The sequence below is a fragment of the Equus asinus genome, chromosome 25 (genome assembly GCF_041296235.1).
Source record: "Equus asinus isolate D_3611 breed Donkey chromosome 25, EquAss-T2T_v2, whole genome shotgun sequence".
Classification (NCBI taxonomy): Eukaryota; Metazoa; Chordata; class Mammalia; order Perissodactyla; family Equidae; genus Equus; species Equus asinus.
Genome location: NC_091814.1, coordinates 51,311,315 through 51,324,291, shown reverse-complemented (window position 1 = coordinate 51,324,291; position 12,977 = coordinate 51,311,315). Strand labels below are relative to the sequence as shown.

The 12,977-nt window shown below is 33.3% G+C and overlaps 1 protein-coding gene across 2 annotated transcripts in view; it reads right to left on the bottom strand.

Moving 5' to 3' along the window:
• Positions 1-12,977, bottom strand: part of KIFAP3 (kinesin associated protein 3) — a 150,837-nt gene that overhangs the window by 64,616 nt on the left and 73,244 nt on the right. For both annotated transcript variants that reach the window (XM_070497616.1, XM_014845164.3), the window contains exon 11: positions 6,267-6,367. In XM_070497616.1, coding sequence (XP_070353717.1) covers positions 6,267-6,367 — 101 coding nt within the window. The remainder of the gene's footprint in view (positions 1-6,266; positions 6,368-12,977) is intronic.

Below are 12,977 nucleotides of genomic sequence, written 5' to 3'. Positions count from 1 at the left end.
GGATAATGGGAAGCCATTAAAGCCTTCTAAATAAGGAAAGTGTCAAGATAAGATTTGTATTTCAAAAAGATCTGGCTGATGTAGAAAATAGACTGAAACAGGGTAAGAAAATGTGGGAAAACCATCTAGGAGGCTGGAGGAAAAGTCCAGGTAAGATCATGGCTGCCCGGACTAGGGAGGACAGTAGGGGTGAGATAAAAGAATAGATCAGAGATATATTTAGGCAAGAGGATAAAAATCGGATTTAATAACTGACTAGATGTTGGCGTAAAGGGAGAGGAATAGGCAAAGATGACTCCCAGGTTTCTGCACTGAGCAACAACATGGATGGCAGTGCTAACACTTACTGAGCAACAACATGGATGGCAGTGCTAACAAAAACTGAAGCTAGGGTAGGAGAAAACTTTAAAGAAAAGATCGTAATTTTGGTTTAAGATGTGTTAAGTTTAAGCTGCCTATGTGATAGTAAAAGTTATAACTGCAAGCCTGAGTTTAGAAGAAACGTTTGGACTAGAGGTATAATTTTAGGAATTATATATGGTTGATAACTTGAAGCTGTAGGCTGGATCCAATCACTTGGGCATGGGTATAAAATGAGAAAAGAACTCTATTTAATGATAAGAGAAAGAGAAGGATGGTCTGAGAAGCTGCAGACGGAAAAGTAGTAGGAAAAGGTAGGGTACCTAGGCCATTTAGCAGTAATCCAAATTTATTGTGATGAGAGATAGTTGCTATAATAAAGGAGAAATTAACAAATTTTATGCTATAGTTTTGCAAAGCTAGTCTTCTATTATTGGTAAATCAGCAAATTAACTTAGTGTATATTATGTAAAGGTATTTTTCTCTAAGTCAAACTGCTAACATATGGAAGTGAACCCTAAAATTTGTAATCTAAAAATTTCTTATGTTTTCCCTCAGGACGATATCTTTTTTAGATAAACATGTCCTTGTGAATCCAGCACAGTGACTTATATACAGTAAGTGAATAATAACTATTTGTTGACTGGTTAGACCCTATTCTGTTAAATCTTGTTTTGATTATTCTCTCTGTTAGTTCCAGATTACTTCTAAGTTTTAGAAAGGATACATGGTCAACACACAAAAATCAACCTTATTTCTATGTGCTAGCATTGAAAAACTGGAAACCAAAATTAAAAACACAAATCCATTTATAATTGCTCCAAAAAATTAAAATACTTAGGTAAAATTCTAACAAAACTACATTATATATATATATAAATCACCATATGCTAAAACTACAAAACATTATAGCAGATGAATAATTGGTATGCATCATGACTTTTCCCAGAGGGCCGCTCTTTAACCACAAATGTTGCTGCTAATGGAATCTTTGGGTAAAGATTCATTAACACTTAATAATGTTACAGAATAAAAAAATTCTATGGCAAAAAGAAAATCTCATTTTAATTTATTGGCTATACATTTAACAGATTTTGCTTTCTATCTACATATTAACTGCCAATTAAAATTAAATTACAAATTAATAAAAATGTAGGTGACAATCTCCTAGTTAACATAATTCGTATGTTTTTCCTATTCATTCATTCGTATGTTTTTCACATAGCGGGTTTCATAAAAACCCACTATAGATTTCTTCCAAATTTTTACAGATACAAGAAGCTTTTTTATAATAACAAAAATCAGTTACATCAAAGCAATGCTTTAAGAATGCAAAATATCTGTTGCTTTTTACTTGAAATTAACCTGATGGTATAAAAGTTGCCCTTAAAAATGGGGTTACAGGTGACTTGTTCAGAAGCCAAGTGTTTGGTTTTCTTTTTTTTTTGGTAATTTCCATGTTAAATCCTGTGGTGAAATAATCAGGAGCTAGATTTTTAAAAAATAACGCATAGTTTGAAATCTTATCCAAATCCATCCCCTAAAATCAAGAGAAATTAGGACTAAATGTGAATAAAATGTATCATGATATAGAATTAGTTTTTCATAATAAGAAAGAGAAGCACTTCAATTTTAATTAAAGCATTCACATTTTAAAGTAATAGTTTAGTTCAAACTTCACAAGCAACATTATGTCTTTAATTTGATTGCTGTCCATGGCACTTCAAAAGTGAGTGTAATTGCTGACATCTAGGAAATATTAAAACTAGATTTGTTCTGTTTTAACTATGTCCATTGTCATCTTTTACTAATTTAACAGGAAGGCACTAAAAGGCCTTCAGCCTGTGCAATGAAGAGGCAATAGTGTTCAATCAGACAAGTCCCATATTGAGTATCAGATACCAAAGACCCATGACTGAAATCACTGTGTCTAGACTCTCTGGCACCTGCCTTCACTTATTTACCAGTGACCAGAGGCCAACCCCCACAGCTTTCTGTATTCACATACACCTCTACCACCCCCAACCCCCTACCCAAACATCTTTGAATGATTATGGCAGAACTGTGCATGCCTCAGGAATCTCTTCTGACTGGCTACTCCCTAACTCTGCTGTTTGAAGTGATGCTCTGGTTTCTGAACTTCAGCAGATAATGGCAGGCAGGAGCAAAGGGGGCTGTCAGAAAGGACGTTTACCAGCATTCAGCTAGAAAGAAGCATGTAGATCAAAGAGGGGCCAAATAGGACAACTGTTGTGGAAAACATGTGGATCACTATGAAGATTCTTGCACACTGTTCTAGGGTAAAATATTGAATAACACTATGACATCATTACCTAAACATGTACTTTGATTGGCCATTCTATTACCAATAAATACTTTTATAAGCATCTGGATGGCATTTGCACCTATTTAAACAAAACATGCATCTTAGAGGTCTAAATAACAATGAACTGTTAATGTGTACTTTTAACTATTATTAGAATACAACCATTAACTCCTGGTTATCCCCAAGTATGCTTATCTGAAACAATTACAATTCACCCACTGAGACCACTAAGATTATATATAAAGAAAGACTTGCCCTGGCCCCAAAATTTTGCATAATAGTGACATAATAGGGAGAAAAAATTAGAATATATTAGATAATTAGAGGCAATAGTGTACAAAAGAAGCAAAGTAACATAATGTTGGGAGAGATTATAAGGCATCTTGAATATATAATCACCTACTCTGAGTGTTAAATAATTTACAACAGTGAACTGTAATCTTATTATAGGTTTATCCTATAAAACACATATAAGAAAGGCAGCATTTAAATTGGACTACAAATGGGTCCAAAGTAAGAGAAAGATTTGATATTTTACTAATAGTACTTTACTTTTGCATAGTGTTTTACAGTTTATAAAGCTCCTTTACATATACAGCTAATGTAACTAAAGAATATGACCATACTCCATATTCTTTTTGATCACTGAAACGAATATGAATGACTAATAAACTACTGCTTTCCTACTTTCAAAGTTATTTTTGGCTTCTAATTTGAAAAATTCATTTGCAATACTTGAGCTTTACTCAACAAAAATTACTGTTCATAATTTCAAAGTGAACAGAGTATTACATTAACTCTAAGACATTGCAAACTCCAGATATGGCTTTACTTAATGAGTAGCTGAATCAGCTGCTGTCACAAAAGAGTTTAAAGCTTTACTAGTATTATCAACACTACTTCAAGTAGTCAATACCTCTGAAAGGAGGATCTTTTTAATTTCTGAAGAAAGCTTGGAAATTTCAATTTAATCCCAGATTTGCTTTTCACGATTTTTTTTTTTATAGTGAACTTGGCACTGGGTGGCAATCAAACCACGTCAACCTTTCCCTAAATGTGTCAAAATTGAGCCCTATAAAGTACAAGTTAGAGGTTGGATGGTACTTTAGAAACAAATATATTCTAGGGTATCATTTGATTTCTCAAAATATGGCCTCATACTGAAAAGCTTCAGGATGTTTACGACATAATTTGGTAACATAACCTCCCTATTCATATAAGGGTTGAACTTTTAAAAAGAAAAATTTTAAGAAACCCCAACAATGTTGACCACTGAATGAGCTTTGGAAGATGTATTTACAGAACACAGATCATAAAATGTTCTGAAAACCTGACTGCAGAAATGTTTGATGTTAGAAAATTCTCTGGCAAGAAAACAGGCATGAACACTGTTCTTGAAAAGGTATGGGTGAATTTTCTATACACACAGTTTTCAAGTGCAATAATAATGTCTCAAAAGCAATCTAAACAGGCTCTTATTTCTGATTCTTTATTTAAAATAAACTGTCATATTTTATGTTTGAGGTTATATATTCTAAAAGGGAAGGATAACTCCAATTTGAAAATTCAACAAAATAGGTTTTCCACTCCTTTGCAGTTTACCTTTATTTCTCTTTATTTAATGTTATTCTATTTAAAATCTAATCTGGACAAAAATAGTCAACCTACACAAGAATATTATTTTTTGGCTGCTTTCCCATTCATATCCTCTAGTCAATGACGTTCTGACACTAAATCGGATTAGAAAAGGAATACCCTTTGAAACTGCAAAGCAGAAACCCTTGTAACATATGGAGTGAGACTGTAGTAAATCACCTGTAATCTCCCTTTGACATGGCTACTCTTTTATTGAAAACTTGTTTGACAAAGAGCTTGATTACACTTCGCATTGACTACAGTCTGACGTGTTATCTCTATAAGAGAAGCCCTGCCTTGTTAGATAAGATATGCTGTACATCCTTTGAAGGATGTCTATTTCCTGTAAACAAGCATAATTGGATTATCCCCTGATATAAAAGGCTAAGAAATTATCCTTGAGAGTTTACCAGTTTTTTAACTGCATAAAGTGTTAAAATTCTGGAACAGCAAATTCAATTTTAGAACTGCATTATTAATTTGAGATGAATAGAAGGATGGTCACTAAGAATAAAAAGAGAAATTACACCCTATTTTTTACTACATATTAATTATTTTTCAAGTAATATACATTTAATAACATATTAGGCTAACAAGGAATTGCTAGTACGAGTCTTAAGAGGAATTACTTTAATAAGTATCACTTACTATTTATATTCCTCTAAAAGTGTTTTTAAAGGTGTATTATTTTTATTGTATATTATACATCCTGCAATTTTGCTTTTTCTATTTTAGAAAACCATTTTATTAAAAAAAATGATGTAATATTAAAGATCAGACCAACCAGTGTACCAATCATCAGATATTCAACTTAGTGGAGCTCAGTTTAGTAAAGAGTAACAGCACAATAGTGATTCTATGAATGTAAATTCCCTAAAAGTAAAATCATATTATAATCTCTACTCTTATAATGTCACTGGTCCACGTCAAAAAAATAAAATCACTAACTCCTTCAAGACAAATGTACCTAACATATGAAATATATCAAGCAACTGAATCCTAGCAAAAATCTTTCTTGAGAATAGTGCTAGAAAAATAAAAGAATTTCAATGAAGCATTTTCTCATCAGAGAATGCAAAGCATTTAAAACCATCAACCATAAATAAAACAAAAGGCAAACGACAAAGTTGGGAAATGTTTGTAATATGACAGAGTTAAAATAGTTATTATATATATAGATCTTACTTATTAATCCTAAAAATATTAACATGCCAATGAAAAACCTGGCAAGGGACATGAATGAATAACTTATAATATGAATAATAAACATATTAAAAAATGTTCAACCTCACCAATATTTATGGAAATGCAAATAAAAACAAATACAGACACTCCATTTTTAGAGAAATGATACTATCCAGTGTTGTTAAAAGTGAAATGTGTCAAATACACAAGTGTTCATACCTTTCGACCTAGTAATACTTGTAGGAATTTAAACTAAAGAAAAAAATCACAGATGTTGAAAAGCATTTATATACTATGATAGCTATTCCGCATTATTTCATTTGCTTACATACTGTTTTTATGTGATATATTGGAAAAAAACTAAACACACATTTTAACAAAATTTAAATTATGGTTCATTTATGAAATAGAATACAACTATTAGAAACATTTTTTGAAGAATGTTCAATGACATGGGGGAATACTTATGATCTATTAAGTAAATAAAGCAATATATAATTACATATAGCATAAAATCCTAATATATTATTTTTTGACTTGTAGAAGAAAAGGTACCAAAATTTAAATGGTTATCTCTGAGTTTGGGATAACAGAAAGTTATTTTCATTTTTATACTGTTCTGTACTTTCCAGATTTTCTATAATAAATTTATATTATATTTAAGAGGGAATTTTTTGAGAAAAAGGATATCTAGCAAATCAAGAGAAAAAATGAAAAGTACCTATTTTTTGCCTTTTTAAAAAACACTTAAACCACTTACCTGTGGTATGCAGTCAGTGTATGCAAACATTGATTTAAAGCGGTCATCCATGCTTATGTGGTAAAGAACACACATTGCTATTTGTTTGTAGTTTTCATTGCCTGGAAATAAGAAATCACGGATATGGTGATATATCAAATATATATATTACTAATTTCTTTGGTATAACACACTGAAATTACTGCATTAAAACTTTTAAACTACTGAATGAAATCCTTCTATAACCCTAATTTAAAAACTATTTCGAGCTCCCTATTTCAATTTCAAAGTTTCGAGCACAGAAATATCACTAATTTCCAAGAGATAATATGTATTTTGCAAGGTATGTTTTTGAAAAAAATTAACCACAAATCTAAGAATTAATCATTTTCAGTAGCCCACTATAAAATAGACTGGGTCAATCCCCTCCCCACTCTTAACTGACATATTGACAGTTTATCAAAATATGTCACTAACACAGTTCATTAACAGTGATGATGTATAAGAAATAGTAAACAAAAAAATATATTTAACTCCTATGAATCAGAAACTGCAAAAATAATCTAAATGATGAAAGACGTAGAATAGTATTTGTATCACTAGAAAAAATACATGGGGGGCCAGCCCAGTGCCGCAGTAGTTAAGTTTGCATGCTCCACTTCAGTGGCCTGGAGTTTGTGGGTTCAGATTCCGGGTGCAGACATACACACTGCTCATAGAGCCATGCTGTGGCGGCATCCCACATACAAAACAGGAAGATTGGCACAGATGTTAGCTCAGTGACAATCTTCCTCACCAAAAAGAAAAACACAGACACACAAAAACATGACTATAAAGTGCTAAAGGCTATAAACTAAGCATAGTCTAAGGATTGTCTCAGGTCTTCTGAAGTCAGATTATTCTAGTTTTAAACACCCTGAAACTGAAAAAAGAAAAGTGAATAATATATCATTGATCTGAAAAATAAAATGGGACTTTAACATATCATGTAATCCTTCTACCTGATTTCAGATAGACCGTATTTTAAGGATCTATTTATGATCTCAAAGACACTGACAAAACAAGAGCTAGAAAAGTTGTTTAGCTTAAAAATTTTATGCAAAAAATAATATCCTTTTAGAAAATTCTGGGCTTATGAGAAATCCTTGAAGATATCTGGAGTTAAAAAAAAAATCAAACGGTAAACGAATTTCGTTGATAAATAATCTATCAAGAGGATTTCAAATATATTTTAACTTGGAGGATAAATTCCTTTATCCTTTGTCTACCATAGCACAAAAATACTTAGCGTTTTTTTAAATACTGTTTTTATATTCTCACTAGATTTTTTCATATATAAGAATATCTTTTTAAAGTGATTAGAAATTCTTAGAGGACAAATTTTGGTATTTTCACAGGACTTAGAACAGCACATGGAAGTTTCTCAATAAATATCTGGTGGTTGATTTTATTTTTAATACTTAAACAGCATGGTGACTATGGTTAACAACACAGTACTGTATATGTGAAAGTTGCTAAATCTTAAAAAGTTTAAGTAGATCTTAAAAGTTTTCACCACACACAAAAGAAATAACTATGTGAAGTGATGGATGGGTTAACTAACCTTATTGGGTAATCATTTTGTAATATATACATATATCAAGTCATTACATTGTATACCTTAAACTTACATAATGTTGTATGTCAATTGGATGTCAATAAAGCTGGGGAAAAAAGAGCAGTGTTATATATAAAAAAAATCAGAGGCTAAAACTGAAGAATAAACACATTTAGTAAAAGACAGAGATTACTTGTTCTACAAGACCTTCAGATTTGAGACAGAAGTGTTTTAAGTAGTTTCAAGGGATCTTTTACAAGTAAGTAAAAAAATATAGTAACCTTCTATCTCTAGCTCCTTGTTTTCCTGAGGTTTTATGTTAGATAAAAATATATTTGTGTCAAGGAAGAATAAAGCGAATCTTTAAAACTACCTATCAAATAAATATCATCCCTATGTTTCAGATGAGGAACCTAATGCTTAGGGAGAAATAAACACTTGCCACACAGTCTTGTAAGTGGTCATTACAAGTGGTTATTGTAAGCTGTAAGTAAGACGTTATTGTTTTGTTGTTGGTGCCCTGGAATTGATTCTGACCCCTAGTGACCCTGTGTACCGCAGAGCTGAACCCTGCCCAGTCTTTTTGCGCCATCCTCTCATCTTCTGGCCTATATCTGATAATGCTATGCTGCTATTCATAGGTTTTCAAGGCCAGTTTTTTGGGAAGCAAGTAGCCAGGTCCTTCTTCCTAGTCTGTCTTAGTCTGGAAGCTCTGCTGAAATCTGTCCACCATGGGTGACTCTGCTTACATTTGAAATACTGGTGGCATAGCTTTCACCATCACAGTAACACGCAGCCACTACAGTACGACAACTGACAGACAAGTGGTGTGGTTCCCTGACTGGGAAAGGAACCTAGCCATGGCAGTAAGAATGCTGAATCTTAACCACTAGACTACCAAAGATACTATTATCAGGTATAAAAGACTAATATACACTGACACATGATAGAATAAAATATATTTCAAAATAGAATTTTTTTTTTCTTAAAGATTTTATTTTTTCCTTTTTCTCCCCAAAGCCCCCCAGTACATAGTTGTATATTCTTCGTTGTGGGTCCTTCTAGTTGTGGCATGTGGGACGCTGCCTCAGCGTGGTTTGATGAGCAGTGCCATGTCCGCGCCCAGGATTCGAACCAACGAAACACTGGGCCGCTTGCAGCGGAGCGCGCGAACTTAACCACTCGGCCACGGGGCCAGCCCCTCAAAATAGAATTTTTAAAAATCCAGACTTTTATATCTTTTAAAATTGCTTGGCTAAAGCCTATTTCCTATGGCTTTCCGTATCAATGTAAAAATGACTCCTTGGGATAAAACAAAAACAATAAAATCTATTCTATGTTTGTCAGATGAACACATACTAGTAAACATTTCATCTTAACTAAAAATCTATGAGTTCACTAACTGAACTACTGGGAATACAACATATGCAGGAACTACATTTTATATGTGAAATAATATTTTATCTGATATTTTATGTCTGTTTCTCCATAACATCATAATTTACAGAAAATCTGCATAATAAAGAATCCAGGTCAAATCATTTTACGTAAATTTCAGGTCTCTTCTACTATTTGAAAAACTTTAAATCTACGGAGAAGAGAGAAGCTGAATCAGAGAGAGGAACTCTAAGGATAATGACCATAGACTTAGAGAAAAAGTTAAGACATAATAATATAGGAGAAAGTAATATTTACCAACCTTAAAGACTAGTAAGTCGGAAACACAAGTTAGCTATAGGAAATATAGTACATATACTAAGTATTTGGGGGTGAGAAATTTATTTGGAGGAAAATGTAATACAAAAATTGTGAAGTTACTCCAGAAAAGAGAAAAGTAGAGGCAAACTGAGTATTCTCGACCCCAACATTTTGTTCTTGGGATCAGAGGAATCTAAATAGAGAAAAAATCATAGATTTTAATAAGTCACATTTTTACCCTGTTGAAGGTATTCATTTATACTTATTCTAGTATAAAACATACTTGCCATAGGAAAACAAACCTTTGCACAGATTTTCATTATATGTAGATTAAAAATGAAAAATTCTAACTTTATTCTCCAAGGAAGAAGGTATCCCTTAGGGTTAGTCAGATTATACTTCATGGTATTCAGCTTTTTTCCAGGGACTGAGACATTTTAAAATCTTTTCAAGTAGAGTCCTACAGCAAAGTCCTATTCTGAAGGCAAGTTTCTGTTTCTCTGCTATTCCAGTTTCTTTCTACATGTTGTTCAGCTGTGGGTATGTTCTAGTCCTACTTAACTTTTACAAAACTCAGTTTTTTACAAAACGAGAATACTCAGTTCAATTTTCTTTTTAGAAATTATAATTTTAGGGCTCTTCTCCAGACTTTCTATTCTGTCACATCACATACCTTTTATCCTGAGTTATCCTTTGGAAGCTATTTATATGTGTATATAGATGTAGATATCTATCATTAGCTCTAGAAGACCGACCTTGTTATCCTTTTTATAGAGTACACGTCTCTTAAAGGCAAATCTTTCTTTCCTCTCACCTTACATAAATTATGCACCACCTTAGAACATTGTTCTTTAGAATCCTTTATCGACACCAGCAATAAGACAGACTCTTCTCAAAGATAGAATAGTTTCCTACTAAAGTCTTAGCTCCACATGGAATTTTAATATGTTTGATGATTTACTTTGATGTTGAAGAGTCTTTTATATGGTGATTGATTTCTCTTTGTTCTTATACCATTTAGTAAGTTGTGTGACTTGGACTCCTACTTTTCAGTGAATCCATTACATAGAGAAAACATCCTCAAATAATGTTTTGTAAAAGTTAAGTAGGACTAGAACATACCCACAGCTGAACAACATGTAGAAAGAAACTGGAATAGCAGAGAAACAGAAACTTGCCTTCAGAATAGGACTTTGCTGTAGGACTCTACTTGAAAAGATTTTAAAATGTCTCAGTCCCTGGAAAAAAGCTGAATACCATGAAGTATAATCTGACTAACCCTAAGGGATACCTTCTTCCTTGGAGAATAAAGTTAGAATTTTTCATTTTTAATCTACATATAATGAAAATCTGTGCAAAGGTTTGTTTTCCTATGGCAAGTATGTTTTATACTAGAATAAGTATAAATGAATACCTTCAACAGGGTAAAAATGTGACTTATTAAAATCTATGATTTTTTCTCTATTTAGATTCCTCTGATCCCAAGAACAAAATGTTGGGGTCGAGAATACTCAGATGAACAACATATGTAAGAAACAGATCTCACATACAGCAATAATTTATATTAACTTTTTTATACAGCAAAAATAAATATCTAGTTTCAAACAGTAGGATGATTCATTCTGCAGCCAGTCCTCATTCTGCTCTGGTGTGCTTTCTTTCTCCTTCTCTCTTCATATTCATGGCCAAAGGGGAAAGCTGCTTGCAGTTCTCCCATACCTGCCAAATTCTTCTCTATCTGCGATCCTCTCTTAAAAAATCTCTGAACATGTCCCCCATTTCCCATAATCTTTACTTAAAATGATTATTATGCCCAAAAATGTGCTGGAAGCTAAAGGACTGAAGGAAACAGAAGCCCTAGGGATACAAACCTATCCCAAAAGATTGGTAGGCATCCTATCTTTTTATAATAATAATTCTTTGAGAGAAGGAGAAAAGAAAAGGTTAAGCAAACAGTAATATTGTTCCTATTGCATGTTAAGCATACATTTTCTAATTTAGCCCTTAGAACAACTGAAGAGGTAGGTAGTATCTTTGATTTGGAGATGAGGGAATGACATTCATTAATGTAATAAATCCTTCAAAAGGAGACTCATCTGTGAATCTGAGAGTCAAACCTGTGTCTCACTAAAGAACCTGTGCATGTACTTTCTACTAAGCCTTCTAGGAGACAGCAGAAAGAGTGAAATCAATAATGCCAAATAAAGATAAGTTATTATCATCATTCTTTGGTAGCACAGTACAAGAAGGAGACGTGGTTAGAAGAGCTCTAGAGAATTGGGAGTCTTGGGGAAGAAGCTAAGAAGATGGTAGAAGGGAAGAAAGAGGATAAAATGCAGAAAGACAGTTATTCATCAGAGGACCTGTGCCCGGATAGAGTAGGTTACAACAGATGAAGGAAGTTCTTGACTGCGACAAAATGCATTATCCTCCAAGCAGTTTTGGGAACTACAGCTATAGCAGTTCAGAAACTCCCTCTCACTAAATTGGACAAGAACTGCTATCAAGCAGCGTTTGTTTTCATGAGAAAAACAAGGTGCTAGAAGCTTGTAAGGTGAGTACAATGGTAAATAGAGGCGGTACAACATTTGGAGGCAGACTGCTTGGGGTCAGTTTGTGGCTCTGGTACTTACTAGTTACATGGCTTTGTGAGTGTTACACTCTGTGTTTCAGTTTCTTCATCTGTGAAATTAGGCTAACGACTGTACCTAACTCAAAGGGTGGTTATGTGAGAGAATCCTGGAAAAGAAATTGGTACTGAATCTGATACATTCATAAACCAAATCAATATCATGAGAAATATCATTTCTTACTATCATTATTATGTTGACAGTAACATTTTTCTGTTTTACCAACAGTACCATCATGTGCCCTTAATATATCTGCTGTCTTTCTGTTTTTCTATCTTCAAGATTAGACTGTAGTTATAGGTAAAGTTGGCTTGAGAGACAGCCAAGATTTCTCTGAGATGAGCCAAACAGGGTTCAGAGGAATATTCAGCGCCTGTGGCTGAGCCACTTGTCCTTCTACCTAATCACTTTCCTATAGAGCTCTACTATTCCCAAAGTATGGGCCTAGGAGAGCCACCTCATACTGCAAGGCTCCACTCAATGACCCGTATCTGATAAGAAACCTTCCTCAATCTCTCATTCTCACAGGATTCTAAATTCCTTAATGAAAATAAAACTTGAGAAAAGAAAATAATCAAAATATACATTATTGTCATCAGTACATACTCCTCCACTACCACCACAAACACACTGTGAATTTCTCTTCCTTCTTTCATGCTTTCTTGTCTGTAATGGAACTGAATTTCACTCCTAGAGTGGGGAAATGGTCATGAAAGTGATGGGTATCAAGAAGATGAAAGGAGACAGAGAGAGAAGTCTGAGAACATTGAAGACAAACCTCAAAATTAACTACATCACTTCATTTAT